This window comes from Cygnus olor, chromosome 3 (genome assembly GCF_009769625.2).
Source record: "Cygnus olor isolate bCygOlo1 chromosome 3, bCygOlo1.pri.v2, whole genome shotgun sequence".
In the NCBI taxonomy this organism is placed as follows: domain Eukaryota; kingdom Metazoa; phylum Chordata; class Aves; order Anseriformes; family Anatidae; genus Cygnus; species Cygnus olor.
In genome coordinates this window covers 120,899,165-120,926,055 of record NC_049171.1, presented here as the reverse complement: position 1 = coordinate 120,926,055, position 26,891 = coordinate 120,899,165, and the positions used below count along the sequence as shown (strand labels likewise).

The 26,891-nt window shown below is 44.1% G+C and overlaps 1 protein-coding gene across 6 annotated transcripts in view; it reads right to left on the bottom strand.

The window, feature by feature from the left end:
• The window catches only part of LOC121067368 (sodium/potassium/calcium exchanger 3-like), a 278,371-nt gene that overhangs the window by 109,753 nt on the left and 141,727 nt on the right, over positions 1-26,891 (bottom strand). For 3 of the 6 annotated variants that reach the window (XM_040551782.1, XM_040551768.1, XM_040551771.1), the window contains exons 7-15: positions 22,932-23,006; positions 17,546-17,571; positions 16,308-16,361; positions 14,618-14,751; positions 11,879-12,039; positions 11,038-11,314; positions 9,955-10,121; positions 8,629-8,743; positions 8,145-8,257 (exon numbers count right to left, since the gene is read on the bottom strand). In XM_040551782.1, the coding sequence (XP_040407716.1) occupies positions 8,145-8,257; positions 8,629-8,743; positions 9,955-10,121; positions 11,038-11,314; positions 11,879-12,039; positions 14,618-14,751; positions 16,308-16,361; positions 17,546-17,571; positions 22,932-23,006 (1,122 nt within the window). Of the gene's footprint in view, positions 1-8,144; positions 8,258-8,628; positions 8,744-9,954; positions 10,122-11,037; positions 11,315-11,878; positions 12,040-14,605; positions 14,752-16,307; positions 16,362-17,545; positions 17,572-22,931; positions 23,007-26,891 lie in introns of all 6 variants that reach the window. The other 3 variants (XM_040551767.1, XM_040551770.1, XM_040551769.1) reach the window with 1 other exon arrangement.

The following is a 26,891-nucleotide window of genomic DNA, read 5'->3' as shown; positions in this document are numbered from 1 at the left end:
CACACAGGTGACAGAAGTATGTCCTCACTTTAGAGCAGTCCCCACTTACCATAGCTGAGGGAGAAAGGCTTGACCAAATAGCCCACACTGTTCAGGGTACAAGCACATATTCCCTTCTATCAAATCTGCTACTGGGCGTTGAGGTATTTAATTCTTGCATGAAGAATAACTAAAGGACCTCTGCCAAAGCTGTTGGCTAGGCATAGGCTAGCTCGGGAAATGGAAAAATAATGGAAAGCCTCAAATTCTAAGAAAAACAGTATTTAATTTCAACATACACTGTTGTTACTCATCTAATGCCAAAAAAGAGAGCATACACTTTCAAATGAGCCAGGTTCAGATTTGCTCAAAGTCTGCTGTGACTCTGGAAAGTATTGCACTAATTGGTGCATAGCTGGGGTGGCTCATCAGAGCAAGAAGGCAGGTATAACAGCTTCCAACTGTTTTCTCCTACCTGATGACATGCTAAAGGTTTTCCTGCAATCCCCTTCTGTTTAGGCCTACATTAATGCCATCTGTCCACAGCAAGAGCTGCAATCACAAAAGTCAAACAAGTAAGTGTGCTGCTTTTTTAACTCCCTCTCCAGCTCTGGTAGCCTCTCACCATTTTCTAATCTAATGCCCATCTATCCATTTCAAAAAGAAACCAAACGGAACTATGAACTGCTTTATACTGTATTGCTTAGTGGTTTTGAGATAGTTAAATCCAAATTAGGCTGAATGGCCACTGTTCACTTATTTCTTCTTTCTCTCATTTTAGTTCTATGTTTGCCTAAAGGGTCTCTTCTTTTTCTGTGATTGACGTTGGAGTACCTGCTCCTGTTTTACAAACCTCCCATAAGCCTACAGCTCTGAAAATACCATTTTAACTGATGAACTATTCCCATGTCACTGATTATCAGTGCAACCTTTTAACTGTGAGCTCAGAGACCCTGAAATCTGGTACAAAAGCTTAAGAAAAATATTTCCTTGATCTGTCAAATTAGGCTACAAATCAATCAAGCAGCCTTCTCATGAGACAAGTAGTATTTCCTGCAAGAGGCAGTGGGATAGCTTTTCTCAGGGTACATGACAATGTGTGAGCTCAGGAAAAACAAGGCTAGCAAAACTTTCAAAACTCACAGTAAGTACAAAACGACTTAATTTCAGGTTTTTGCAAAGAGCAGAAAAATGGCCTCAGATGGAATCTTCTTAATTATGGAAGAGAAGGCTCAATTCTCTGTTTAAAAATAGGAAATGTTTCTTCCCCAGGAGAGAACTGTCTTCCAGTGAAGCATTTGCTTGTACTGCAAGCAGGAAAAATCAACATTCCCAAACTCTCCTTTGAGGTTTGGCTTGTATCTAGCAGCTAAAGCAGACCAGAAGAACTCTCTGTTTTGACTGATCACACACAGAAGGCTTGCAAGTTCAAAACCTACTCCGTTTGAATTTAAATGGAGGCTATCTCTTCTGTAGCAAACATGAAGACATTGCCACCAATTCCAGCCATTCCCAAACAGCATTTGTAGGCAACAAGGAACTGAGGCTGAAGCTAAACAGTGGAGGAGAAACAATGGAAATAAAATCAATGTAATTCCATTCTTCAGTTTCCATTCAGTTCCTGGCAATTGCTGAAGGGAAAACAAGGAACTAGTGCCAAAATCCAAAATGGTTTTGCTCCAGGGTCCAAATATGAGAGAGATTACCTCATTCAGGAATATTAAAAGGACTCTACTACGTTTCCAGTACCTCAGCTGCAAAAAACACAAGTCCTAAATCTGTTTGAGGATCCTTTTCCTGCAGTGTCCTTGCCTGACAGTGGAAATTCAGTGTAAAATCCTGCATTCCTCACATCTTGCCATAAGACAAAACTGGAACTTCGCAAACTTGAACTTCAGACAGGTGCTGCATTCCTTTGTGTTTAAATGGTGTTTCCTTCCTGGAGCTCTTCTGAGACACCTGAGAAAGCATTTTTGCTTTGCTCTGTATCACACAATTCACTTTGCAGAGGGTATACACCCTGGAGTATGCGACACTGAGTACTGCACATAGACACTCAATATATTAAGCAAGAAATGCATGAGTTACAGTCAGAGGAAATTCCTCTGTTGTTAGGAGCTTTGTAAGGGATCAGATACTTTTGCTCTGATACAGTATCATCATCCTAGACTCCCTGTCTGGGGAGCAATGGGATTCAATACATGAAAACTATTAGAGGAAGTTGGAGAGATTAGTTACAAGCCTCAGTCTGCACATGGTGCTATGCCCATCTACAGGCTTTTGGGATCTGACAATAAATTAATCCATTAATACCTGCTGAGCTGCATACTGCTGCTGGAGTGGTACCATCACGTTGCAGAGGCTACTGTGAAAGCTAGAAAGAGCCTGGCATTGCAGTCAGGTGTGCACATGGCACCCCAGCACAGGGGGAGGAGGAGTAACATGCACTGCAGTGCAGGGTAATGCTGGGGGGAAGCAGGGACCCCTGCTCATACTGAGCGTCACCATGTTAGTGGTTGCCCCGATGACTGACAGAGACATTGAACCTATCCTCCCTCCTTTCTCCAAGGATTCAACGTGGTCTATATGCAGATAACTGGGCAAGAATGGGGCAGGGAACGGATACACAGATATTTGCTGTGAAGAGGTGAAGGCCAGCTTGGTCTTAATTTCCTATGATTCATCACCGTGCCCTGGAATTAAAACAATGAATAGCAAACTGGTCAGCGAGTAGCAAACCAGTAAAGTTCGCTTACTTGCTCAATGTGTTTCTCTCAAGTGTCCACTTACCTCTGGATTCTCTGCTTTCTAACAAGGCTCACACTGGGATTACTCCTCCTCTTTTTATGTATAGACATATGAGCATACTCACAAATGCAGATGTGAGCAAATGAACCTGGCTGTTTATCCTTAAGCTAAAATTCCCACTCCCTAAAATACTCCTGGCTTGTGTCTGTTTAATGGCTTTGCATCCAAAAAAAAATCCAGAGGAAAGCAATTGGATAGAAGACACAGAGCAAATGTTCCTCCACAGGATTACAGACTCAGCAACACGTCCAGGACTCAGAGCTGGAAGAGATGAGAAAGTGAACTTTTTCAAAGGTCTGTCTAGATCTAGAGGAATGCTGCTTTTTCTCCAAAAGCCCTGCTGGCATGCTAGATGAGCTACAGTAGATAACATCAGGTCAGAGCTGCAGCAGGAGGGTGGCCAAGTGACCTCCAAGTAGCAGAGATGGAAGCTCCAGTGGGAAGCACACAGGGAAGGCAGAATTATTGCCTGGACATCAGTGCGTGTCCAGAAAAAACTAGGACTCTTTAAAATATAAATATATTGATGGATTAGAGACTAGACATCAAAGAAACAGAAGGGATCTGATGTGGAAGCTGTTTGAGACTGTCCAGATCTGCCCTTTGGTGGAAAGAGGCCAGAGGCCCGGTCCAGTTCTAGAACTGTTGTACTGACACCTGAGTTGAAGGCGAAGGCACGGGAGGATCTTCTCGTCTCCTAATAAACACTAACAATTTCGTGGAGAAGCATGAGATGGAGTATTCTGTTTCTTGGGTTTGGACTGACTCCAGTCAGCACTGGAAGGAGAAGAATGAAAATCCAGTATTGTACATTGATGATCACACTGAGAGATCTGGTTCCTGGTAACTGATGCACACAGGTGAGGCAGAGAGAATGACATCAGAGAACACTGCCCTGTCTGTTTTGAGACACTGATTTTGCAAAATGCTGCCCAGTGTGCTGGCTTCCCACATGGCATCACATGGGGCAGCCCCTCTGTTCAGACTGGGGCTGACTGCCCTGCAGTCTCCGCTCATGGGCTACCCACATCCTACAGTAAGATGTTTCATTTCAATTAGGAAAACAGAAGAAGGGGAACTTCCTTCTCTAAAACAGTCATCAGATACTTCCAGATGCAGCCTTAAAAAACAAAAGAAGGTTGTCCATTCCTTTCTTCTAATACTAAAGGAAGAATAAAATGAATAATACACCGAAACATCCGATAACAACAGTCTGGGGAAAGGAGCAGTCAGTACTGGGACAGGCACTTAAAATGATTGCAATTTAGCAACCTAGCACCAGGCTGTGTCTCTGGGGATTCACAGTCTATTTGCAGTTCTGCCACTTACCTACTGTGTGACCTCCAGCAAGTCCATTAATCTCCCTTTAACAGGTCGCCTCTGGCACTTCTCCTATCTTTTCTATTAGATCACAATCTGTATTTTTCCCCCTCAGCCACTATCTCATGGAGCACACTTACAACAGTAAGTCCTGATTCTGCATGGGGCTTACCGTCACAGCTGTGAGATATATGGCAGAACTAGGCAGTGACTGGGCCTTTGCAGAACAATGCTTTCAACATACCGATGTGCCACAACCAGCTACAAGCTTGCAGGCTGCACCTCATCTAAAGCTCTCTGCTTGCCTCAAATCAAAATGCACCATCTGTACAATGGGCTCTGAAACCCCCACCTGCCCTTGGGCAGTATAAGGAAGGCTCAAACACAAGGGTGCTACAGCAGCTGCAAGCACCATTAGCAGTGAGACCACTCTCCATGTTCAGAATGAAATCCCGTAAATCTCCTCCTGGTTATGAGCAGCTGCTTGTCTGGTTATGGTGTGAAGCCACTTTGCCGCATGTGGCTGAGAAAGGTCAGGATGTGCACAAACACATGACACTACACTGTGATGTGCATGTGCACACCACAGCACGCAGACAAAGGGAAAGAAAAAGAGAACAGATCCTGCTCTCCCTTTCAGCACAGTAACATGTGGTAACAGAGTTCTGGCTTTATGCCAGCATAACAGGGAACACAATTTGGCCACAAGGGATTCTGAATCAGACAGTCTGAAACAAGAGATACATTGAGATTTTACAGAGTATGATGTTCAAGAGAGCCCTGAGTGTTTAGACTTTTAGAAAAATAAGGTTAAAGGAGGCTCCTCTGCTTTAGAGCTTAACTTTGAAATGATGCAGTCTACTTTTTTACGGCTTACACAAAAGGTATTACTGTCATAACAGCTTGTCTATAAAAATGCATTTACTCTTTACTTACAGCAAAAGCTTAACTGACTTCACCACAGTTCTCTTGGATTAAACATTCTGGAGAGGAAAGGATTTTTTTATTTTTTATTTTTTTCCCTTTAGAAATCTGTTTCACTCTGTATACAAGAATACAAGACAGGAGAATCATGATGGCTTTGAGGAGTTCCTCTTTTGGAAGAGATGCTACAAAGACAAATTTGGGATCCTTCCAAATAACAAATGAGCAGTATTAAATTGTAATTATTTGCTGAGATCACCCAGTGCTTCAGACTTGCAATCACATCCAGCTGGCCTGAGCCTTGCGATCTCCATGAACCTGTTGAGCAGCCCTTGCTCGTGCAAGCAGCCCAAGGCTTGCCCCTAAGAAACTCAGGATGTACGAGCAATCTGTGTGCTGCCCCTGCTGACCTCAGTGTGGGCACATCAGCAAGGCGGCTACCTGAATAATAAACAACACCTTGCAGCTCTTAATGCTGGCACCAGGCTATACTGAACCTGACTGAATTCTAGCCTTTTGTGGCAACTCAATAATACTTAAATATAATTAATTACTATTACTGTGTATGGGTGTGTGTGAGGGGGTGCTGTTTTGTTCTGAAGTCTACTTTTTCAAGGATTTGAAGAGAAATATAAAAACTGTAAGTGAAAACCAAGAGAACCCTCTTTGCTAATTGTGGGGCTGTTTCCAAGGCTCTTTTTTTCTAACCATGTGATCACAGTGTACAATGAACATTTTGGGTGAGCAAAACAGTAGCGACATTGTTGTGCCCCCATGAAAGCTGGCTGCTTCTGTCCAGTCACTTGTTTTCATTCTTATCAAGGAAAAAAAATGTAACAAGTATAGATGAGCTGCGGATAAGTAGGTAAGTTACTTGTTAGAGGAAAGGATTTTATTCCTACAGCATTGCTTCCTTTTGTCATTCCTATGTTCAAGAAGAGAAGGGGGGAGATCCAAGGAACTAGATGCTAGTCAGCCTGACCTTGATCCCTGGGAAGGGGATGGAGCAAATAATCCTGGGAAACATTTCTAAACATATGAAGGACAAGAAGGTGACTGGGAGTCGACAGATATTTATGAAGGGAAAATCATATTTACCCAGACTGATAGCCTTCTATGGCAAGATGGTTGAGGTGGACTTGAACGAGGGGAGAACAACAGACGGTGTTTGTGTTGACTTCAGTGAGGCTTTTGACACTGCCTCTCATAGATTCTCATCGACAAACAGAGGAAGAACAGACTAAATAAATGGATGGTGGAGTGGACTGATAACTAGATGAACTTCTGTGCTCAAAGGGTTGTGCTCAGCAGCATAATGATCTGCTGGAAGCCAGAGCCTAGTGGTATACCCCAAGGGTCAGCACCACTTATCATCTTCATTAATGACATGGACAATGGGGCAAAGGGCACCCTCAGCAAGTTTGCAGCTAATACAAAACTGGGAGGAGTGGCTGATGCACCAGAAGGTTGTGTTGCCATTCAGAGGTACCTGAACAGGCTGGGAAAGTGGGCTGGCAGAAACCTCACGAACGTCAACAAAGGGAAATGAAAAGTCCTGCATGTGGGAAGGAACAACCCCATGCACCAGTATGCACTGGGGCCAACCAGCTGGAAAGCAGCCTGGCAGAGTAAGACCGTGGACACCAAGTTCAAGTCCACGATGCACCCTTGTGGCAAGGAGCACCAACAGCATTCTGGGCTGCATTAGAAGAATTAGAATTAGAATTAGAATTAGAATTAGAATTAGAATTAGAATTAGAATTAGAATTAGATCCGTCCTTTCTTCTCAGCATTAGTGAGACACATTTGTGAGGCATTAGTGAGGCATTAGTGAGACACATTTGCTGTGCTGGGTCCAGTTCTCAGCTCCCAAGGACAAGGAAGATAAGGACTTACTGGAGAGCGTCTAGTGAAGGGTTGCAAGGATGATTTAAGGGACTGTAGCATCTGATACACAAAGAAAGAATGAGAGAGCTAGGACTGTTCAGCCTGAAGAAGACTCAGAGGCATCTTATCAGTGTGTATAAAAACCCGATGGAAGAGCATAAAAAAGGTGCAGCCAGACTCTTCTGAGTTTTATCTATTCAAAGGACAATAGGCAATGCATACAATTTGAAATACAAGAAAAATAAAAGAAATCATTAAAAGATTTTTTTTTTTACATGAAGGTGATTAAACACTGGAACAGGCTGCTGAGAGAGGCATTGGATTCTCTATCCTTGGAGGTATTAAAGATGCAAATGGACATGGTCCTAAGCATCCTGTTCTAGCTGGCCATTCTTTGAACAGAGGTTTGGGGACTAGATAATTTCCAGAAGTATCCGTCAACCCCAACAATTCTGTGATTCTACAGTCTTAACTTTGCAATTGCTCAGTGATTGTAAAGAAGAATCTCTCCCACACTGTTGCATGAGAGTGGTCCAGCTTAACAGCAATAGCAACAGCGACTTCCCTCTGGGATTTCATGGCATCTCTTGCTCTTCTCTCTCAGAAGGAAGCTTCCAACAGCCTTGTGCATGGTGGTTGTCTGTTTTATTATTTGGGAACTACCAGGAGGTTTCACTGGTGTTGGGTAGATTTTCTCATACAGAAAAGCTCTGCAGTGTTTCCTGATGATGGTCAGGCTCTGAAATAGCCCAGTTATTTAACAGCTTCCTTCATCTTTCTGTGTGTTAATGGCTTAGGAACACTAGCATTTTTCTTACTAAAAGCCCTAAATGTTTCCTCTATCCTTTACATCCCACCTATGTATTTACCCTGTCTTATTAAAACAGTAGCATTCTCCTTATTTGGAACATATTCAAGAGCATAAAAACACCATATGCTCTAGTAAGCTAGCTTATTTCAGCACAGGCTGCTGCCTTTAAGGAGGAAATGGAAATACCTGCCCTCCAAGAGATATGGAATGTATATTCACAAGTAATTGCCATTACCCCCAAATCAAAACAAAGCAAAACTACTTGTTTCTTCAAATCCAATCCACAGAATGTGGTGTGGGTTGTGTTTTGTTTTTTTTTTTTGATAGATCTAGTCAGTCTATATAAAAGCCTGTGATAAAAAAACAGATATGTGTATAAATAAATAAAAGTAACGCAAACAAATGTAGGACTTACGTATGATCCGTAATTCACTGCTAAGGTCTGTAAAGCCCATGGGAGACCTAGGCCAATTAAAATATCAAAAACATTGCTTCCAATGGAGTTGGACACAGCCATATCCCCCATACCTGCAAGAATGGAAACAATAGAAAATCAGACACGTCTCAGAAAGACCCTTATGCCATCTTCTACACAATTCTACAACACAGGTATTTAGATCCTATAAAACAACAACAACAACAACACACCCCTGCTTTTTTGGGAAGCTTTGGAAGTTGGCAATGGTGCCAAAACTTGTTCCACACGGTCATTAAGAATCTGTTAGCTGCTTTGCAATAACAACAAAATTCTTTTCCTCCTTTGAGCTTGTTTTAAAGTTCAGCCTCAGGGAAAGGGCTATGAAAGTTTTCACATCCAGGATACACCTTCGCTACCTAGAGAGGACAAGGACACACAGAAACAATTCAACAGTAGCCTGACATCTCTGTGACGAACATACCTTGCCTTGCTACGATAAGGCTTGCCATGCAGTCTGGCACACTGGTTCCAGCTGCCAAGAAAGTGATGCCCATTATCACATCTGGAATTCCCAGTGTGTAGCCAATGATTGTCACCTAAGGAGCAGAATTAAACTGTCAGGTGGTTTACAAAGCTTAAAATCAGAGGTCAGCTTGGCCTAATTCTGCAAGATGCTGTGAGACAATGTTTATTGCTCAGTGCAAACTGACACTTTCTCTAAAGAGAAGCAATGACAGGCTTTTTTTTTTGGTATATTCATCATCTAGCAGAGGATAGCACTGACCTGCTACGTACTCTCTTTGATTAGGTGACTAGGTGCTTTACACCTTTCATCCACAATTTTCCTAACGCTAACCTGGAGAAGAGGCTATACGGTGGGCAACTACCCTGTGTAACAGTCTCCTGATCTTGTCTGAAGCTCATTGACATTATTACATACAAATAATAGCTAAGATGACACCAAAACAACCCCAAGGTTCATTACATTATGAAAATGGTATATACAAAAACATATACCCAAGCCACTGCAAACAATTCCTATTGGCAGAGAGGAGATACCTTTAATTTCCTTTGTTCCTTTGCAACAGAGTCCATGATAGATTAGCACTCTTTGATGTGACCCACATTTTAAAATTTTGGATGCTTTTGTTTAATGATACCACATTTTCTATTAGCCATGTTTAATTGCACAGCAAAGAGAGAAAAGCTTAATCAGGGATAATGCTTGCTCTTCTGAACTCTCTACAGTATACTTCAAGAAATGTGAACCATATGTTAGAAGCAGAACAGTGACCCTGTGGGTTCTGGTATTTCAGCTATGGAAGGCGGGGATAGCCTTTTCTTGAAAAACATCTCATCCTTGCAGAAGAAAACATGTAACTTTCTATTTACTGTCCAGGGTAGCATGGGTTATTGAAAACAAAACCAAATAAACTCTCTTCTGTAACCGGTTTGATTAGTTCCTAGGGAAAACCCTGGCGTTCATTTTTGCACTTAGTACAAGAATGAATTGTGAAGGCAGAGGAAAAGTTTTATTGTTTCCCTCCTCCCAGTGGGAAAGCTGGGGCCACTGCTTTAGTGAGGTATCTCCATACTCCTCAGGTCCCACGCCGAGACAGATCGTGAGTTGTGCACTCCATCACAAGAGCAGCAGCCCAAATCCAGGCTTCCCTTTCTTTCCTGATGCCAGTGCCCCACCATTGTCTAATTCTTCTTAAGAGTACAGACCACCTAATTTCTCTAAGCTGACAAAAATCAATTCTGTCGCCTTTCTCAGGCTGTGCTTTCTGCTTTAGTGGGTACATACCATCCACACCATCATGTACGAGAAAGCTGCAATCCAGAGGGTAGAAGAAGCAAAAGTAACCATGAACCATTTTTCCAAGTGGGGTTTGTTACAGTTGGGCACTGTGAAATACAGGACAAAACTCAATGGCCATGTGAAGAGCCACTTCAAGACTTCTATTTTGCCAGCTGTAAAACAAAAATATGAAAGAATCATGATTCTAGCCTGTTTTAGTTAATTGTAACAAACTAGAAGCCAGAGCTGCCTCAGCCCAAGGTCTAATCAAACAGATAATGACATTTCATGTTTAGAAGACCACAGCATGAGATCAAAGACGGGAGATAGGAGGGTAAAGAAGGGCACAAGGAAGGAGTATGCAGTGCATGCCCATGAAATCCAGTGACTGTGATAGGCCATGGGTCAGAACAAACCTGCTACACTTTCTGTTTAAAGTTCTTACAGGTGCCACATAAGAACCAAGTTCTAGAAAGAGATACGATCCATCTTCAACTACTAAACAGGAAGGTACAGAAAAGATGGAGCCAGGGCCTTCTTATGAGTGTACAAGGAAATCGTGAGAGACAACGGACCCAACTTGCAACAAGGGAAATTCTGAATAGTTACTACCATAGTAGTACCACCGAGATAGGAGCACACCTTATTTCCCACCAAAGATAAAGCCTAGGCTGAGATGCATCTGACCTGTTTTCAGGCAACTTGCCAGTGGCCCCACCGTCCTTGGCTTCCTCTGCAGCCAGGGGGGAGAGATGGTCCTCTCCAAAGGGTGACCTGGATTTTGGGTCAGAAACCCCCTGGCAGAGGCTGCTGCCTCTCACCACTGACTGCAGCAGCAGCACTGGACAACTGCAGGGCCAACACATAAGCTGCGACCAAGGTGCACCTGAGCCCAGCGGTCTGCATCCTGAGAAGTTCCTGCTACTTTCCAATTCATCTGTTACCTGTGACCAGGAACTAAACTGCAAGGTGAAGGCTGATGGGAGCTGTCACAGAGACACTTCTACCCCAACATGTGCCTGTAATGTTTTCTGGCACAGTCAAACCGAGTTTTGCTTTCTGGAACAACACAACACATGAGCTTCTTACTGGGTAGGTCAAAAGGTGTGTACGGCCCTTCATGGTCATCATCGTCATCATCTTCGTCCTCTTCCTCATCATTTTCATTGTTCTCATTATCCTCATTCTCATTTTCTGTTTCAGTGCCAGCCTCAGCCATGTCCTCCTCTCGCCGTGTGCTGTTCATGCCCCGCTCGGCTGAGTTGCTTGGGCCTGTTCCATTCTCTACCACATGCTTGATTGGTATTTTGATTGCTACTTCTGATTCACCATTGGTGTAAGTCCTGCTGTTTATCAGCCTTTGTCTCTGTAAACACAGGAAAAAAATCTTCCTCAAAGACAGACTCTTTTTAATTAATTAATTAATTTATTTAAAAAGAAAGAGAGAAACAGAGAGATGTGCAGAGTTTTTTAAAAAATTGGTTTTAAAAGGGATGAATTTTGATCACGCGTAATGAAATGGTTGCTTGAAGACAAATCTCACACAGATACAACTTTTAGAAGAGAAGGAGCAGCAGATGTAGAATTGACTACAGGTGTACAACAAGACCAGGGTCAGATTCAGTGCAGTACTATGTTATAAAATAAGTGTAAGTGATGCTAACATCAGATCAATGCTGGGGGCATCTGCAGTGAGGAACAGCTACAGGTAGCATAACCACATAACAACCACATAACTTTCCTAGAATCTCCATGTGTACAGATATCAAAGGATGATTTAATCATTGTCAGAAGGATGAAATCTGGAAAAATGCTATCAGGGATCCAGAAAACTACTGAGGTCCATTTTGACCTGAACAGTGTCACAGGAAAGGGAAAATAAAGAATGAGAAAGAGAGAGAAAGTGGGGGAAAAAAGATAACAGACATACCTCATTGATTAGCATGCGGCTAGCCATGGAGAGACGTGTTTTTGGGGGAAAGTGGCTGGTTATCATGATCCGGAGCCCAGCCTCAGAAAATGAAAGCTGGTGTGGGTAAGCAGACAGCAGCTCATCCACCATGATCACCGAGGCTTTACGGTGGAAATTCCCTGCAGCCAAGAAATGAACAGAAGCTGAGGTCTTTGTTCACCACCAGCCTCTCTCTCCACCCTATGTGGCTCTTGGCAGAATAAATTTGCGGGTTCCAGAGGTCCTTTCTAAGAACCATTTCTTTAGCTACTGCCATAGCTGTAGCTTCTACTGCCTCCTCTAATTTTAACTTCTGTCTTTACATGGCAGGTTTTATAAATAAATCACCATCATGGTACCACCATGCACGATGTTACTAGAAAAGTAAATCTACTCTGCACAGTTCATCATAGGCTTCTGTTAAGTGGATTGTTGCTTCCACAACATTGAGGTGGAGGTGGTGCTGCAGTAAAGCTGCATTAATTCCACTATTAAAGTCTGCACTTGTGCAAGGATATTGGCCTCATCCACCACTGACTGTACACTGGGTGAGAAAACTGTCACTGTGTTCTTGCAGGGTACCAGTGTAAATAAAAGCAGGGTCCTGCATCCCTGCTCGTAGTTCATTGCTAAGAGCTGCCCTCAAATCTGGCAGCAAACACAGGTGCCAGTCCGTGGGGTGCAATCCACAGCATGAGAGCAAAGAGCAGACCTCTGAAATGCGCTCCAGCTGGGGCACAGCCCCAGCATCTGCCACCTCTGTGTGACAGGCCCAGACTCCTTGGGTTGTAAATCCTGGGCCAGGACTGGGACTCAGCAGTAGGGAAACCCAAGATCTCCCCGCACAACTGTGCTCAGCACTGGCAAGTGTTTGATGGTGTCAAACACTTGGTGATTGGTCACTTGGATGGTGATTGCTTATCACCATCCCTCTTAGTCTTAGAGCACAGTATCTCCTCAGCCTTAGTGCCACTTTCTTTTTCTGAGGAGGTTTCCATGGATGGTAACAGATATGTGGGGCCACCTATATACATAAAAATAGCCAGATAGCTTTTCCTTATGACTTTATCACACTAGCATGTCCTATGTGGTACAGAAACCCTTCTACTTGATTCTTTTTGTCCTCTGTTCAGAAAATTAGGAGCTCAGAAAGCAAACAGTACTAGTGGAAACCCTCAACAATCCAGCCTGCTGAAATCAGGGCTGTTTGTAACCCCTCGCTACTGCTGGTGTGCACAGCAGCACCACCCGCCTATCTGAGCCTGGTGGCCTGCTGCCAAGTAAACACAGCAACAATCCGCAAGAAAATGAAGCAATTCTTTGGTCTTCCTTCCTCAGCCAGTTCGAGTAAACGCAAATGTTCAAAACAAAAAATTACCAGCAGCTGAGCAAAGAAACACTCTGGTAAGATTTAAACAAAATCCCACAATCAGAAATGCCTCATTTGTATGTAATCCTGAGGTCACTGGGTAAACCCGAGTTTATGCTTCTCTTTTATCAGTCTAGCTCTACTGGTACAGTGCAGTTTTGCTGTTGAGACCCCAAGACTACAGACTGCCATTCCAGTAAGAGCAGCTTCCCCAAACCACAGTACACCACACTCACAAAAGCTTTCCCTCTGCTCAGCAAGAGGGCAGTAACATGATAGCTGGCATCTGGTAGACTCACCAAAGGGTTTCAGGTCAGCAAGAAAAAACATCTACATTTCATGCTTACTGTATATGGACTATATCTTTCAATCACTGTTCATGGGAAAACAGCTATTTTTGTTAGGTTTTTTGAGTCCAGCAGAACAAAAAGGGCAGCTCATCTGCACTCAGAGACCAGGACTGCTTTAGACAAGAAAACAGCTCCTTCCCAAGTGAAACCAGTGACATGGGGCAGGGGCAGCTGTTATTGCTGAGAATAGGTGCAGAAAAATCCCAGGCAGTTACTGTACATGCTTGTTGCCTGTTGCATAGACAAAGTATGACTTTGTATCCTCTGTACATGCAGTTTAACTCGTGCTCACCACTGCATACACAGAGCTACTGCACCTGAGCTATGGAGTGGGTGATTTTTTAAGCTGAGGACATAAAATATTTTTTTTAATGTGATCACAACTGAATTCAAATGGAAGAGGATTTCAGACAAAGTGAAATCATCCACTTAACAGATCATTTATATGGAAAAGTTGTGCAAGTTCAAGGCACCATGCACAGTAAAAAGCATGTTATCTGGACCAACATAGATTTCCCTTCCTCCCTGAGGAGGCACGCACCCTAGTTTAAATATGGCCTTTTTTCCTGTTCAGTTTATGTTGCTTTGGAATGAAACTAAATTTACTGATGATGCCAAATGTGAATGAACGTCTTCAGTCAAGAATAACCACCTCCACAGGAAGACTTGCACTGATGTGGCTGGACAGTCTAAATAAGAAGCTCCTGTGCAAGTCAGGCTTGAAGCTGAGGGGGTGCTTTCAGCCAGGTACTTGTCCAGCAGCACCAATTACCCCAAGGAGGCCTGAGCTGCCTCCGCTGCCAAGGATGCAGTGGCTGGGGTCACTGTTTGCTCCCAGGCACAAGAGCCATGGCCATCCAGTGGAGCTTACGAAGGGCCACCTCCCTGCCTATGTCAGTGCTGATCAGACAAGACCAGCCCACACCACAGGACCAGCAGACAAATTTGTAAACATTCTGAACGATGCAAGCAAGTGAGGTGACTTACTGGAACAGTTACCTTTCTTTAGTAACACCACTGTAGCATCACAGTTGCTGTTATCATCCATTTCTGTGTTGTTTGCTAATCCATTCACCATATTTGCAGCGTTTTTCGTCTTCCTTTCAAAACAGTGATGAATGGTAGAGTTGTACCTGCACAAATGAAACAAACTCTAGATGTACCTTTTTGCTGCTTCTATGTGGATTTCTTGACACTGCCATTCCTACACTCAGATCCTGGTTTTAAGGAAATCTAGGTATAACATGCCACAAATCTAACTGAACTGAATGCAGTGCAACCTCTCTGATTTATCATATTTCAAAGCCTTGTGGGCACAATCTCTAACACTGTGCTTTTTTATAAGTAGGCAATATTCCCATAGCAAATAATGATTATACATCATTGTGCTTTTTTTTTTTTTTTTTTAAATCACAGTCACTCCTGAGTGTGAGTGCTATTTTACCCATGGAGGCATACTAGAGAAACACAAGACCACCTGCTAAATTCTGGTCTCAACTTTGAATTTTTTTTTTTTTGTAACCTGTTTCTTATCATGTTTTGAGTAGCCAGGTGCTGACACAAACATGAGCTAGGGATCTTCCCACAAGACTCAAAGGCAAGGGTGGACCACTGTGAGCTCCTGGCCGGGGTCCCTAACCAGGCTGACAACCTCGCCAGCTCTCTCCAGATACATCTGAAACATCTGTTCAAACTACAGCATCACTTTTGGGAAAACAAAACGAAACAAAAACAACAAAAAAAAACAAACAAAACAAAACAAAAAAAACAATTCTAGATTCAACAGTAAAATTACCTGCTTTGCTGGCCAGTGAATTGTTGCAAGGGTGAACTTACTCTCCACATTAAAGAGAAAGTTTCTAATTACTGGAAGTGAGATGAATTCTGACTTTGTTCCCTTTAATCCAGCCTGACGGCTTTGCTGTTCTGAGAATTGCTCTCATAATATTTACTCTGTTCATCATTTCAAAACAAACCTCTACTCTTACTTGTTGAGACAAGACCACTGGTGTGCTTGGCAGCGGGTAGGTTTTGTTTAATGTTCCAGTGTAAATCTGGGTTTCTTTTCCACTGGCTTTTAAAAACAAGGCAGGAGGAGGGGAACCAAACAGCGGAATAAACTTCCCTAGCATCAACTTATGTGAAAGCAGCTACACAGGACAGATGCTCGAAAAAAACAGTGTGGGTTGTGCTTCAGTTTTATCGCAGGTGTCAAAGGAAGGAATAATGAATCACTGTGGGGTTTTGTGCCCAAAAAAAAAGTACAGGGGAATTTTCCACACGTTTGTTTCTGAGCAGGGGTGCTAAAGCAAAGAATGAAGAGGTTGTTTTGGTGGGAGTTGGGGATGGATTCAGGCCTCTGCTCTGCCACAGGCTCACTGTGTTAGCCTTGGTCAGTTCACACAGGGTGAGATCCAGACAGCATCATCTACCTGTAGATGTCTGATACTTTGAGCTGTACTATGGGGATAAGCAGCCCCTCCCTGCCTCATCAGGATCCATGACAAATAGATACATGACAGGGCAAGATGCTTTGTCCCCTGCTGCTGGAGGTGCTGCTGGCATGCAAGCTGAGCAGTGCAACAGAAGCCCTGCCTACAGCACGCTCTAACTGCCTTTGCAGCCTCTGCAAAAACACCAGAGCTGGGAACCTTCCAATCTAAACAAGCCAGGGATGCATTTGACTTACTTCATAATAACGATGTAGATGGCATACATCAGCACCAAGACTAAGGACTCCCACCTGCAAACAAAAGCGACACAGAAAGCGCATCAGAGCAGGGCCCAGTGCCCGCTCCCGTCACGCCACAGGCACGCAGAAAAGCTCGACCCTCCCGGCACATCTTAATGCCACCCTGGAAGAGGAGATGGGTGAAGAAACAGCTCGCATGCCTGAACGCCTGCATTGTTGCTTTGACTTCTGCTCTGGTTTTACTTGGCCAGATCAGTCTGCCAGCTAGAACAGATGACTGAAACCAAGAGTTCTGAGAACAAGCGTGCATCCAAGGAAGATCGACACTTCTGTAAGGACAACACGTATGGGACTGCAGCAGAGGGAGGGCAGAGGTTGTCCTGCTCAGCAGGCGTGGGCGTGAAGCAGGCTGTGGGGGCCTTCTGAGCGTGCTAAAGCACTCTGGTCGTGATGAAATGACCTGAACAAGGGCTGGCTGCTCTTTACTGCTGCTGCACAACCACAGAGCAGGCAGCAGGCAGCAGTTTAAACAACCCATCAGACAGTGACGGTTTCTTCTGCTGCTTCTACGTCAAACTAAAGAAATTTGTGTAAAAAAAAAATAGATTATGACTTTACACTTGTTCCTGGCCAACATTTTTTTTTTCTGTCCTTTTTCATTGACCAAAATGCTGTATTCTGCACAGATCACCATGGGAAACTGCTAGTCCCTGTGGAAATAATCCATTATCACACTGCTATGTACTAAAACTCATGGGTTACTTTTTTTTTAATGATTTTGAAACATGGCACTAACCATACCAATATCTCATTCCTGGCAGTTCACCACAGCTTCCTCATTAATGTGTTTTGAGTAGAAGGACAGTCAAACACAATTGGGCCTCAAGTCAATTTTAGTTAAACAAAACAAAACAAAGAAAAAACATTGCAAAACTCAGTGTTTCAGAAATCCCCCTCTGAAATTAAACATAAATCCCCCAGTGAGAAGGAGTTTAAGAAAACACACAACACAAGAAGCCTGACTCCCCCTAGTGCTTGTAATCTAAATAATGCTGTCTGTGAGTGAAATCAAAGCTACCACTCACTATCCAAGCCCTAAGATGTGCTGAAAATACAACAATCTAAGCAAAACTTTTGATTCCCTCCTTCTCATGAACCCTGTTTATTGCAGCTTTTGTGGGGTAAACAGGAAAATGAACAAGAAAGAAATGGGATCCACAGCTGGATGTACTTACCAAGAAACTTTTTCATCATAAATAAACTGTGGAGGAAAGATTTTGAAAGAGGCATGTTAGACAAGAAATGTGACAGCGTGCATCAGAGCTGAAAACAGCCCACCACCTGAACAAAGGGTATGGGGGGCAGAGCAACCCAGGGCCTGGGCAACGGGATTAGGATCTGGTCTGTTTTCCTCTGAACATTTCAGCTCCCAGTTTCTCCCCCCTAGAAAAGCAGGGTGGTACTTCTTTCCAAATACCATGGGGTCCTGCAGAACTGGCACTGTTGCAGCACTGAGCAGAAGTGCTTACAGCGAAAACAGAGGTGACCTGGAGGAGGGGCTGCATCAGCTGGTCTCGACAGATACTGCCTCTCCTTTTGAGCTGCTCTTAGGTGGCAACTGGGCAGCAAATACGCAGTTTTACAGCCACTTCTACAGCCGGCGTGAATGACAGGTGCTCCAAAAAAAAAATTCTGGCTAAAACTGGCCATGGGACATGATTTCCTAAGAGCTAAGCTATCACCACAGGAGCTGGATTTAACTGCTGTTATAGTCATTTTAGTACATCTGCAGACCAGTGTTGAAGCCTCCCTCATGATGCTGTGCAAACCTCTTCGGGAAAGAAATGTGTCTTTCTCCTGCATATATAAGATGCCGTGTGCTGGGGAAAAAACAATTCTGTGGCAGAGAAGTGCAGGGGTATTTGCCCATCTTCGCTTGGCTCCAGTGTTTGAGTAGGCAGATGTTAGGAGCTCACCGGTAGATGGCTGCAGTGTTCCACGGCTGGGTACTCTCCCAGCGTACACCCATCACCACCAGCATCTAGGTGCTGGGAGGACAGGGGACTTCCATGGTTGCCTTGCCGGTAGCATCCCTCTCTGCTTCCCCTTCCAGCTCAAGCGGACACCTGCGTGAGGGCTGCTCCAGCTGTCAGTCCCAGAGCCAGGGACACCCAGCCTGGCTCACCTGACGTGTGGGGAGGCCACGGTGGGGAGGCTGGGATGCCCGGTGGGCAGGACAGAGGCAAGGAGCAGCCAGGCAGTGCCGGGATGGCTGCTGCTTGCCACTTGGTCCTGCCGAGGCACCTTTGCCTGCCTGAAGAGGTGGGAAGGCTGTATTTCCACTAGGAAAACATATCCGTGGAAGCGGCTCCAGGGAACACCAAGGAAAAGGAAATGAGCTTCTGAAAGTATGGTGAAACACTTCCCTTAAGCTACAGGGCTTGTAAACAGCAACTCCTGTTTTACAGCACACACCAAACAATAGCTGTATTTGTTACTGGAAAAACACACGACAGCAAAACATTATGCATGTTATATCACAGTGCCCAGTCACCATGATCCAACCTGACAACAGCTATTTTAGGTTACAGCATTTTGGTGTGATAGAACACAAAAGTGAGTTGACCTCTGAGATTAAAAATAGCACCGATCACATTTTTTTCACAAATGACAATGACCACATCCCTTCAAGTTAAGAAACAGTGGGATCTTTTTCCTTTCAAGGGAAATAAGGAGTAACAGTTTTGCCAAGCTCTAAAAGAAGACAAGGCTACTTTGTAATATAACAAAAATCATACTGCTAACTCATCATGAGGTAGATGTGATAAGCAGAGTTTATCTACTTCTAATCTCTGTGATTTAGAGTTCACTCATTCTTTTCAACTGGCATGGAGCACCAAACAGGTGAGTTTGCTGCTTTGCCATTTATTACTGCAGCACTGCAATTCCTTTGCTGGTGGAAATGGAAGGAAACAAACTCACATGGATTTACCCAGCAGAATGTTAAACCGTTGAATCTCAATGTTGGCAGGGATGTATTTATTTCCCCTCAGGTGTATTTCTGGTTAGCTTAGACAACCATGGAGTGCAACTCGTATTAGAGCACCACAAGTTGCTGTTGATAATAATGTGTGAGCAACCTTCTACAAGCAGTATCATTCCTCACGTAAGACAACTGTATTTTGGCTGCAGCAAAGTCTCAATGCCCTGGCACAGTAAATTATCCCTATAAAGAAAAGCATTCAAGTGCCTCCTATAATTTAAGGCCCATACAAGTCTAACAGGTGTTAGACTGTAAGCAAAGTCCCACTGCAGAGAATGGCCACCGTAAGCAAAGGGCAGGTTTGAGACCACCTCATGAAACTGAACAGGTACAAGTCTATGGGGCCTGATGAAATGCATCCCAGGGTCTTGAGGGAACTGAGTTGCCAAGCCTCTCTCCATCATATTTGAAAAGTCCTGGCAGTCAGGTAAAGTCCCTGGTGACTGGAAAAAAGGAATCATCACTCCCATTTTTAAAAAGGGTAGAAAGGAGGATCCAGGGAACTACAGACTGGTAAGCCTCATGTGAGATGTGAGGACAGAATGGGAGAAGAGTTCATTAAGAACAGCCCTGCAGAGAAGGACTTGGGGGTTCTGGTGGACGAAAAGCTTGACATGAGGCAGCAGTGCACACTAGAAGCCCAGAAGGGCAACTGCATCCTGGGCTGCATCAAAAGAGGAGTGGTCAGCAGGTGAAGGGAGGTGATTGTGCCCCTCTGCTCTGCCCTTGTGAGGCCCCTCCTGGAGTACTGCGTCCAGGTCTGGGGCCCCCAGCACAAGAAGGATGTGGGGCTGTTAGAATGGGTCCAGGGGAGGGGCCAGAAAGATGACAGGAGGGCTGGGGCACCTTTCCTATTAAGAAAGGCTGAGAGAGCTGGGGCTGTTCTGCCTGGAGAAGAGAGGGCTCTGGGGAGACCTCATTGCAGCCTTTCAGTACTTAATGGGAGCTGATTAAAAATATAGTGACTTTTTACATGGGCAGACAGCGAGAGGAAAAGGAGGAATGGTTTTAAACTAAAAGAGGGGAGATTTAGCTTAGATGTTAGGAAGAAATTCTTTACTCAAGAGGATGGTGAGGCACTGGAACAGGCTGCCAGAGAAGTTGTGGATGTCCCATCTCTGGAGGTGTTCAACGCCAGGCTGGAAGAGGCCCTGGGCAACCTGATATAGTGGGTGGCATCCCTGCCTGTGGCAGGGGGTTGGAACTAGGCGATCTTTAAGGTCCCTTCCAACCCAAGCCGTTCTATGATTCTATGAAATGAGAAAAATGAGCTAAAGTTGTGCTACACTCTGCTGTGAGCCAGCAGCATGTCTCCTAGTGGAGACATCAGGGCCAGGAGAGTCAGTATTTGAATAACAATGTGCTGCCACCTAAATTTGATTCTACCTTGAAAGGACATATAAGATCTGAGCTACTGTGAAGCCAGGGGTCCTTGAGTGAATAACGGGGAAGAGAGAAAAATTCTTAAGCTGAAGCAGTGTTTAGAGTCTGAAAGGAAAAATCCGCATTTGCCATCAACTGGGGAACAATACTGCATACAGTAGGGGCGGTATGTCACTCGAGTCTTTAACCATATAAAATGTTTTCCCTTCCTCTCATTTTACTCTGTTTTTCTTTAACAGGTGTTTAAAGGACACATGCAATGACTTCTGTTGAGTACCAGTGAAGAGATGTGGGGACCATTCTGCATCTCCCAAGCCACAGCTGGCCATGAAGTGCTCTAACATCTAAATAAGAGTTCTGGCAATACCTCCAAGTCTCAAATTTCACAGTCCTGTCCTGGCTGCATGAAGGACTTTGAATCTCACAGTGTAAGATGAGCACAAGAGTGAGCACACATCTGGAGAGAAATCCGAGGCTTAAGAAAAAAAGCACCTAATCCGAGGCTTAAGAAAAAAATAACAGTACTCTGATATAATGGGGTACAGTTCCATAAGAAAAGGATTTCTGCAGTTTTGTAACTATGAAGAACACCTCACACCGAAATAAACTATAGGAGAAAAGTTTTAAGGATAACAGAGATGGGTGTTCAATGAGTAGTATAACTTACTCATTACGTAGGATATGTAGCTAAGAATTTCAGGGACGCACTGGACATGATAAAGAATGGTTCTCAGTGTCCTGAAGCAGCTGACAGCCACGAGGATGAACCAGATACAAAGAAAAAAATCTGCCCTGCTTTAAGAACTTAAAAGCCAATGACAGGTTCAACAACAGATTTTTAACTCACCTACACGCACTATATAATGCACCCAACACAGACAACAAGAGGCTAAATAAATGCCAGGTAGCTGCCCACATCTGTGCTTCCCTTGGAGTAAACTAAGAGAATACCTGCTAGATGTCTTTATGCTCGTGCACTGTAATTTATTACAATTAGTAGGTGTGGTTGAGTTTATTGGTTAGGAACACTTTTTGGTACGATGCTACTTGCCAAGCTGTCAAAGCAATAAAAAAAAAAAAAGTGTTTTGTTTTGCAGCCCATTACTAACAATTATGTAGCTTTTATTCTAGCAACCATATTGATGCATGCATTAGATTGAAGACAAGTTACTTTTCATCGGGTGCAAAACGGCTGACCTTGCAGTGAGCAGAATAAAAGTACAAGCAGGTTGAGGCAAGCCCTCTGAGATTAAAGACAGATATAGGCCTTAGTACCTACAGAATACCTACATGGCATACATACATGATGAGTGAAGGCAAAACAAAGCACACTGTTGAAACTGTGACTAGGAAACATTGCATGAACTTCAGAAATGCAAAGTGTCCATCTTCTGACTCTAAAATTCCCTTCTTGTTTACATAAGGAAGTTAACTTCACAAAATCACTTTCTTTCTTAGGGAATGTATGGCCCTAGACTAAATGCCCAAACAAATAAACGACAAAGAAAAGTAGTAACTGTTACCAAGAAAGTCGATTTTTGCACTTCCTACTTTGGCATTTATTGCAAAGGTAATGCTAAACTCATGGCACTGTCTTGTACATGCATTTTTCATTGTATAGCCCAACTTTCAGAGTTGCAGGGTATTTACTGAACTCGGCGGAAGCTGGAATCAGAGTAGCACTATGAGTTACTGGAACTGTAGCCTTCATTACAGGATTTGCTGTTAGCATGCACTGTACAAGACCTTGCCCCCAGTTACATATTAATGTTTTGTAGTTGTTGAGGATCTCTGTCCTCTGGGCACAAACACTGCCTCCTTACAGGTCAGTTAGATATGTCTTGCAGCAGAGCCAGAAGGAAGTTGTGAGGGTCACTGTCTGCAGAGGACAGAGCAACACATCTTCTTCAGTGGGACTGCAGCATGGGTTTTCAGCTCTGCGGCCCACCACTGTACTAGGACTGGGACACGCTTCCCCCCAGCTGTTGCTGCAGCCTCTGTGGACATTTCTCCATCTCTTACGCTTGGGCCATGCTTTTCTACAGAATGAGAGAGACCACAAGTACATTTTTCCATAAGAAGAAAACCACATGGCTCCTGGAGCTTAGTTTCTTAGTGGGTTCCCTTTACAGGCAACAGTAGACATGTGGGCTCCCACAGAAGAATGACATGTACAATTGCCTTCAAAAACTTACCACAATGAGTGCAACAACAGACAGTGTATAGTAGATTGAATCTCTCAGGAGACTCCATGACGACAGTGCAACAACCTGGGAAAACAGGCAAAGAAAGGATGTCAGCCAGGCTCTTACCAGCACAACTGCCACGTCAACAGCGAGTGCCAAGGTCAAGCCTGTCACTTGGTGCGAGCTGTCCCCATGCATGCTGGGACACGGTGAAGAGATCGCAGGTATGAGACGAACTGGCTTTCTGAGACTGTTTGAGGAATAGCTGCTAGGGTGGGATGGCCAAACCTGAAGAGAAGAAAGTGCAAGGTCACAGACACACAAAATCAAAGAAGTGGTGTCAAACCAATGGAAAGGGGAATCAAATCCCCTATATTTATGGATGACGGAAAAGATACTCATGAGCCCAGGAGGCTACAGACACCCTTCTCCCCTGAAAGCCCTGCCCTGCACCAGTGCAGTTCCCACTGCTGAGCCAGCAGTAGCAGTTCCTGCAGGCTGAGCTGCCACGAGGGCTGGTGCACTGTGCCGCAGAGGAGGCTGCACATGCTGCTGCTGCTGCTCAGGCAGCAGAAGGGGCTCGGCTCTACCAGCAGGGCAAAGAAAGTCAGCACTGTGTCAGTGTCACCGTGTCAGTGCCGACGTCCAGCAGTGAGCATCCCAGCTGAGAATGGTCAAAGGGATGAATAGCCCAGCCAGGCCTACAGGACAGGATGTCCACTCTTTCCACTCCCACCACCATGTTTCTATTAATTTTCCCCAGCCTGGGATTCCTGCCTTCTTTGAGAGGAAACCATCCTGAAATGCTGAGCAAGAGCTCCAGGTACGTGACGGTGCGGTACACAGGGCAGCTCCCAGGCACTGCCCAGCAGCGCGCGCACTCCCCACTAAACCCCTACCCCACACGCCGAGAGTCCAGCTGCTGGACCCTCCTGTGCTGGGTTTCCAGGAAACTGCAGGCTGCTGGATTTTACACTGGGCTTGTCCTTGTGAAAAATAATAATTGAACCCACGCCAAACAGAAGTGGCGCTGCAGAATGGCTATCTGACAGCATGGAGCAGCCAGACCCCCAGCACAGCGCTAGCCTGAGCCTCTGCAGAGCCATGGCTTTGCCTGCTGGTCACGGGCATCACTGCAGTTCTGCACGTTTGCACAGTATTTGGGACAAATACTCAATCGTCCAGCAAATCAGCACCTTAAGAACAAAATCCAAGTGATTTATAGGCAACAGAGGATAAAACAGGATTGCTGTGCAGTTCATTTCATTTGACACCTTTCAGAATCAAAGAAATGAGGAAGAACTCAAAGAATCAAAGAAATGAGGAAGAACTCTCATTGTAAGCTGAACAAGACTGGAATTCAGGTATTAGAGGACATAACACCAACGAGTCAGTTAGCCTTTAACTTCGTTACTGGCATTTGAAAGGGCCAATGAAAAGCAGTCACGTGGTGGTAACGTCTTCAATATGCCAAAACTCTGATTACAGTTTTGGCAGTGCTGGGAAGTCCCCCACTCTCAGTACAAAATTATCCTCAAATCTTTATTTTTCATTTCCAGAGTGCATTTCAAAGAGCATCGGTCACATTCTTCCCAGGTGTAAACCACAAAGAGGCAGATGTGAGGTGGCTAAATTACACTGTTCTGGTTTGACCTCTAAATGTAAAAATGAGTTTTCTGACAACATCCTCCAGTCTTGTTCATGCATGAAATCAGCCAAACAAACAACAAGTTCATTCTCATTTCGATCTATAGAAAGATCCTACTTCAGAGTGCTTGCAAAAAGTAGTTTCCCAGATTTCTCTGCTTATCAACTCATAGTAGTGGAACTTTCCTGATTGCTAGCAAAATAAATACTTAAGATACCTACCATTACACTTTAAAATCTCTGTGACCTCTTAACACTTAAAGTAAGTGCAATTTATGTGAAGAGTAAAGTCTCTTTATGGAAACATTGACAGTAAGAAACTCTTACTCACAAAAATCACAAACCAAACCAACCAACCAACAACAACAAAAAAAGACAACAACAACAAAAAACAGGCCTTTAAAGTCCTTGAGTCAGATTACGTTTATACCAGCTGACAATGAATATCTATTTATGTAAGGATAGATGAACGGCAATGATTTATCATGGAAATTTCCAAATGTAGAAACCTGGAGTTAGGTGCATAATTCTGTTCAGAGGCCCTTAATTAAACATTATGGATAGTTGGACTCCTTTCTTTTGATTGAGTAATTTTTGTAAGAGAGTTTATGAAATGATTTGATATTATTCCAGTCAGCTTTACGATGCTATTTAAGGTCCTGTGTGCCTTTCAGAGCACAGATGCTGGTGGAGCTTTGATAGCTACAAACTTAAGCTGTGCATAATAGAAGTTTTAACATTTCTGAAACAAATGAATATGGGACAGTAAATCCCGAATGAGCAGGTTTGCTGGTAACCGTAGCTATTTATCTAATTAAACACTCCCTTGGGTATAAGGGGTGTCACCATGCAGCAGAGCATACCACTAAAAGCAAGATGTTGCAGTTACCATGAGTTAAGCTAGAATCTCTCCTGTTCTTTGACATTCTACAATAGTCTTGAAGATAGTCTGTATTTTTCTCCCAGGGATTTTTCCTCAGACACCTGAGTGAACGCATTAACACCCAGGCCCTTAAATGCAGCTATCATTCAGATTTGAGTGAAGACACTTGTACAAACTGCTCACATTTCACAGACATCCTAGAAGCTCTCCCTGATGCAGTAAATATGGGCAATTAAATCTCAGGTCTCCTTAGGGTGAGCCATTTAACTGAAGCCTTTGAACCATTTGATCACGGGGAAGAACAATCTGATATAGGGAAGCTGTGTGCATAGGGTAACCACACACCCAGGGTAAAAGGAGCTAATTAGTTAGCACTGAGAGAAATGGCAGCACTTTCAGCCTGCTGACAGGGATCTCGTAGTTTCATTATAACTGTCAAGACCTTGAACGCATGAGTTGTGCTATATATTCTTGCTGCAGCCAAGGACTGCATGTAAATCTTAATGCACTGGAACTCTCTTAACTCACAGTTTAGCAGATCATGACTACGACAGAAAGGAAATCAGGGAAGCAATCAGCTTGGGTAAAAACATGATGAGATTTAGAGTTTTAAATCAGAAATACTGTAAGCCAGAGGAGAGCCGGTCTTCTGGGAGCTGAGCACCAACAGACAGCTGTAGAAAAGCACTGACTGTCACGTTGCACATTTCCTCCATTCAAAGGAAGCACCTGAAATTCAAATCCCAGACAAGAGCCCGGTAGCCTTCACTTAACTACGACATTGGGGACTAAATGTGGCATCTCCAGAGCAGAAAGGAAGAGCTCTTCTGTTCAGGCTACAATGAGAGCAACTGCCCGTGATCCAGGCACAGAGAAGGACCTATGGCGTGCACTCACCTGCATGCTGCAGTACCACTCTGAAGGGTAAAACACATCCTGTATTAGAAACTGGGTTTCTCATTGCTAAACTCTCATCCTGCACACTCTCATGTATGACATTTACTACTCAAATGTTTATTTCCCTTTCTGAAGGGCTGGAGAGCAGAAAAATCATGATTTGATCGGTTCCAGTTCGACTTCTGCGATTCTTAATTCCTGAACTAGCAGCCCCATGCAGCACACGCAATTTCCTCCATTTAGCGCACACACAGAGATAACCAACCAGGGAGAAAAATCACTGAAGACAGAACACTGACAGCTGCTGTGCTTGGCACCTAAGTTAGTGCAGAGTGCCCAGAGCCTCAGTGGCAATATACCCCAGCTCAGGGCTTCCCCAGTCACCCTCTATGAAACTGACCCTTCTCCTCTGCTCTTCCAAATTACTTCCCTCCCCTTAACAGAACAGAGGCTCCTCTCACTGCATTTCCCATCCAGGAAAGACCTGGCAACAGAGGCCATCCAGTTGGCTCTTTCAAAGCCTATATGCCTGCCCTCCCCAT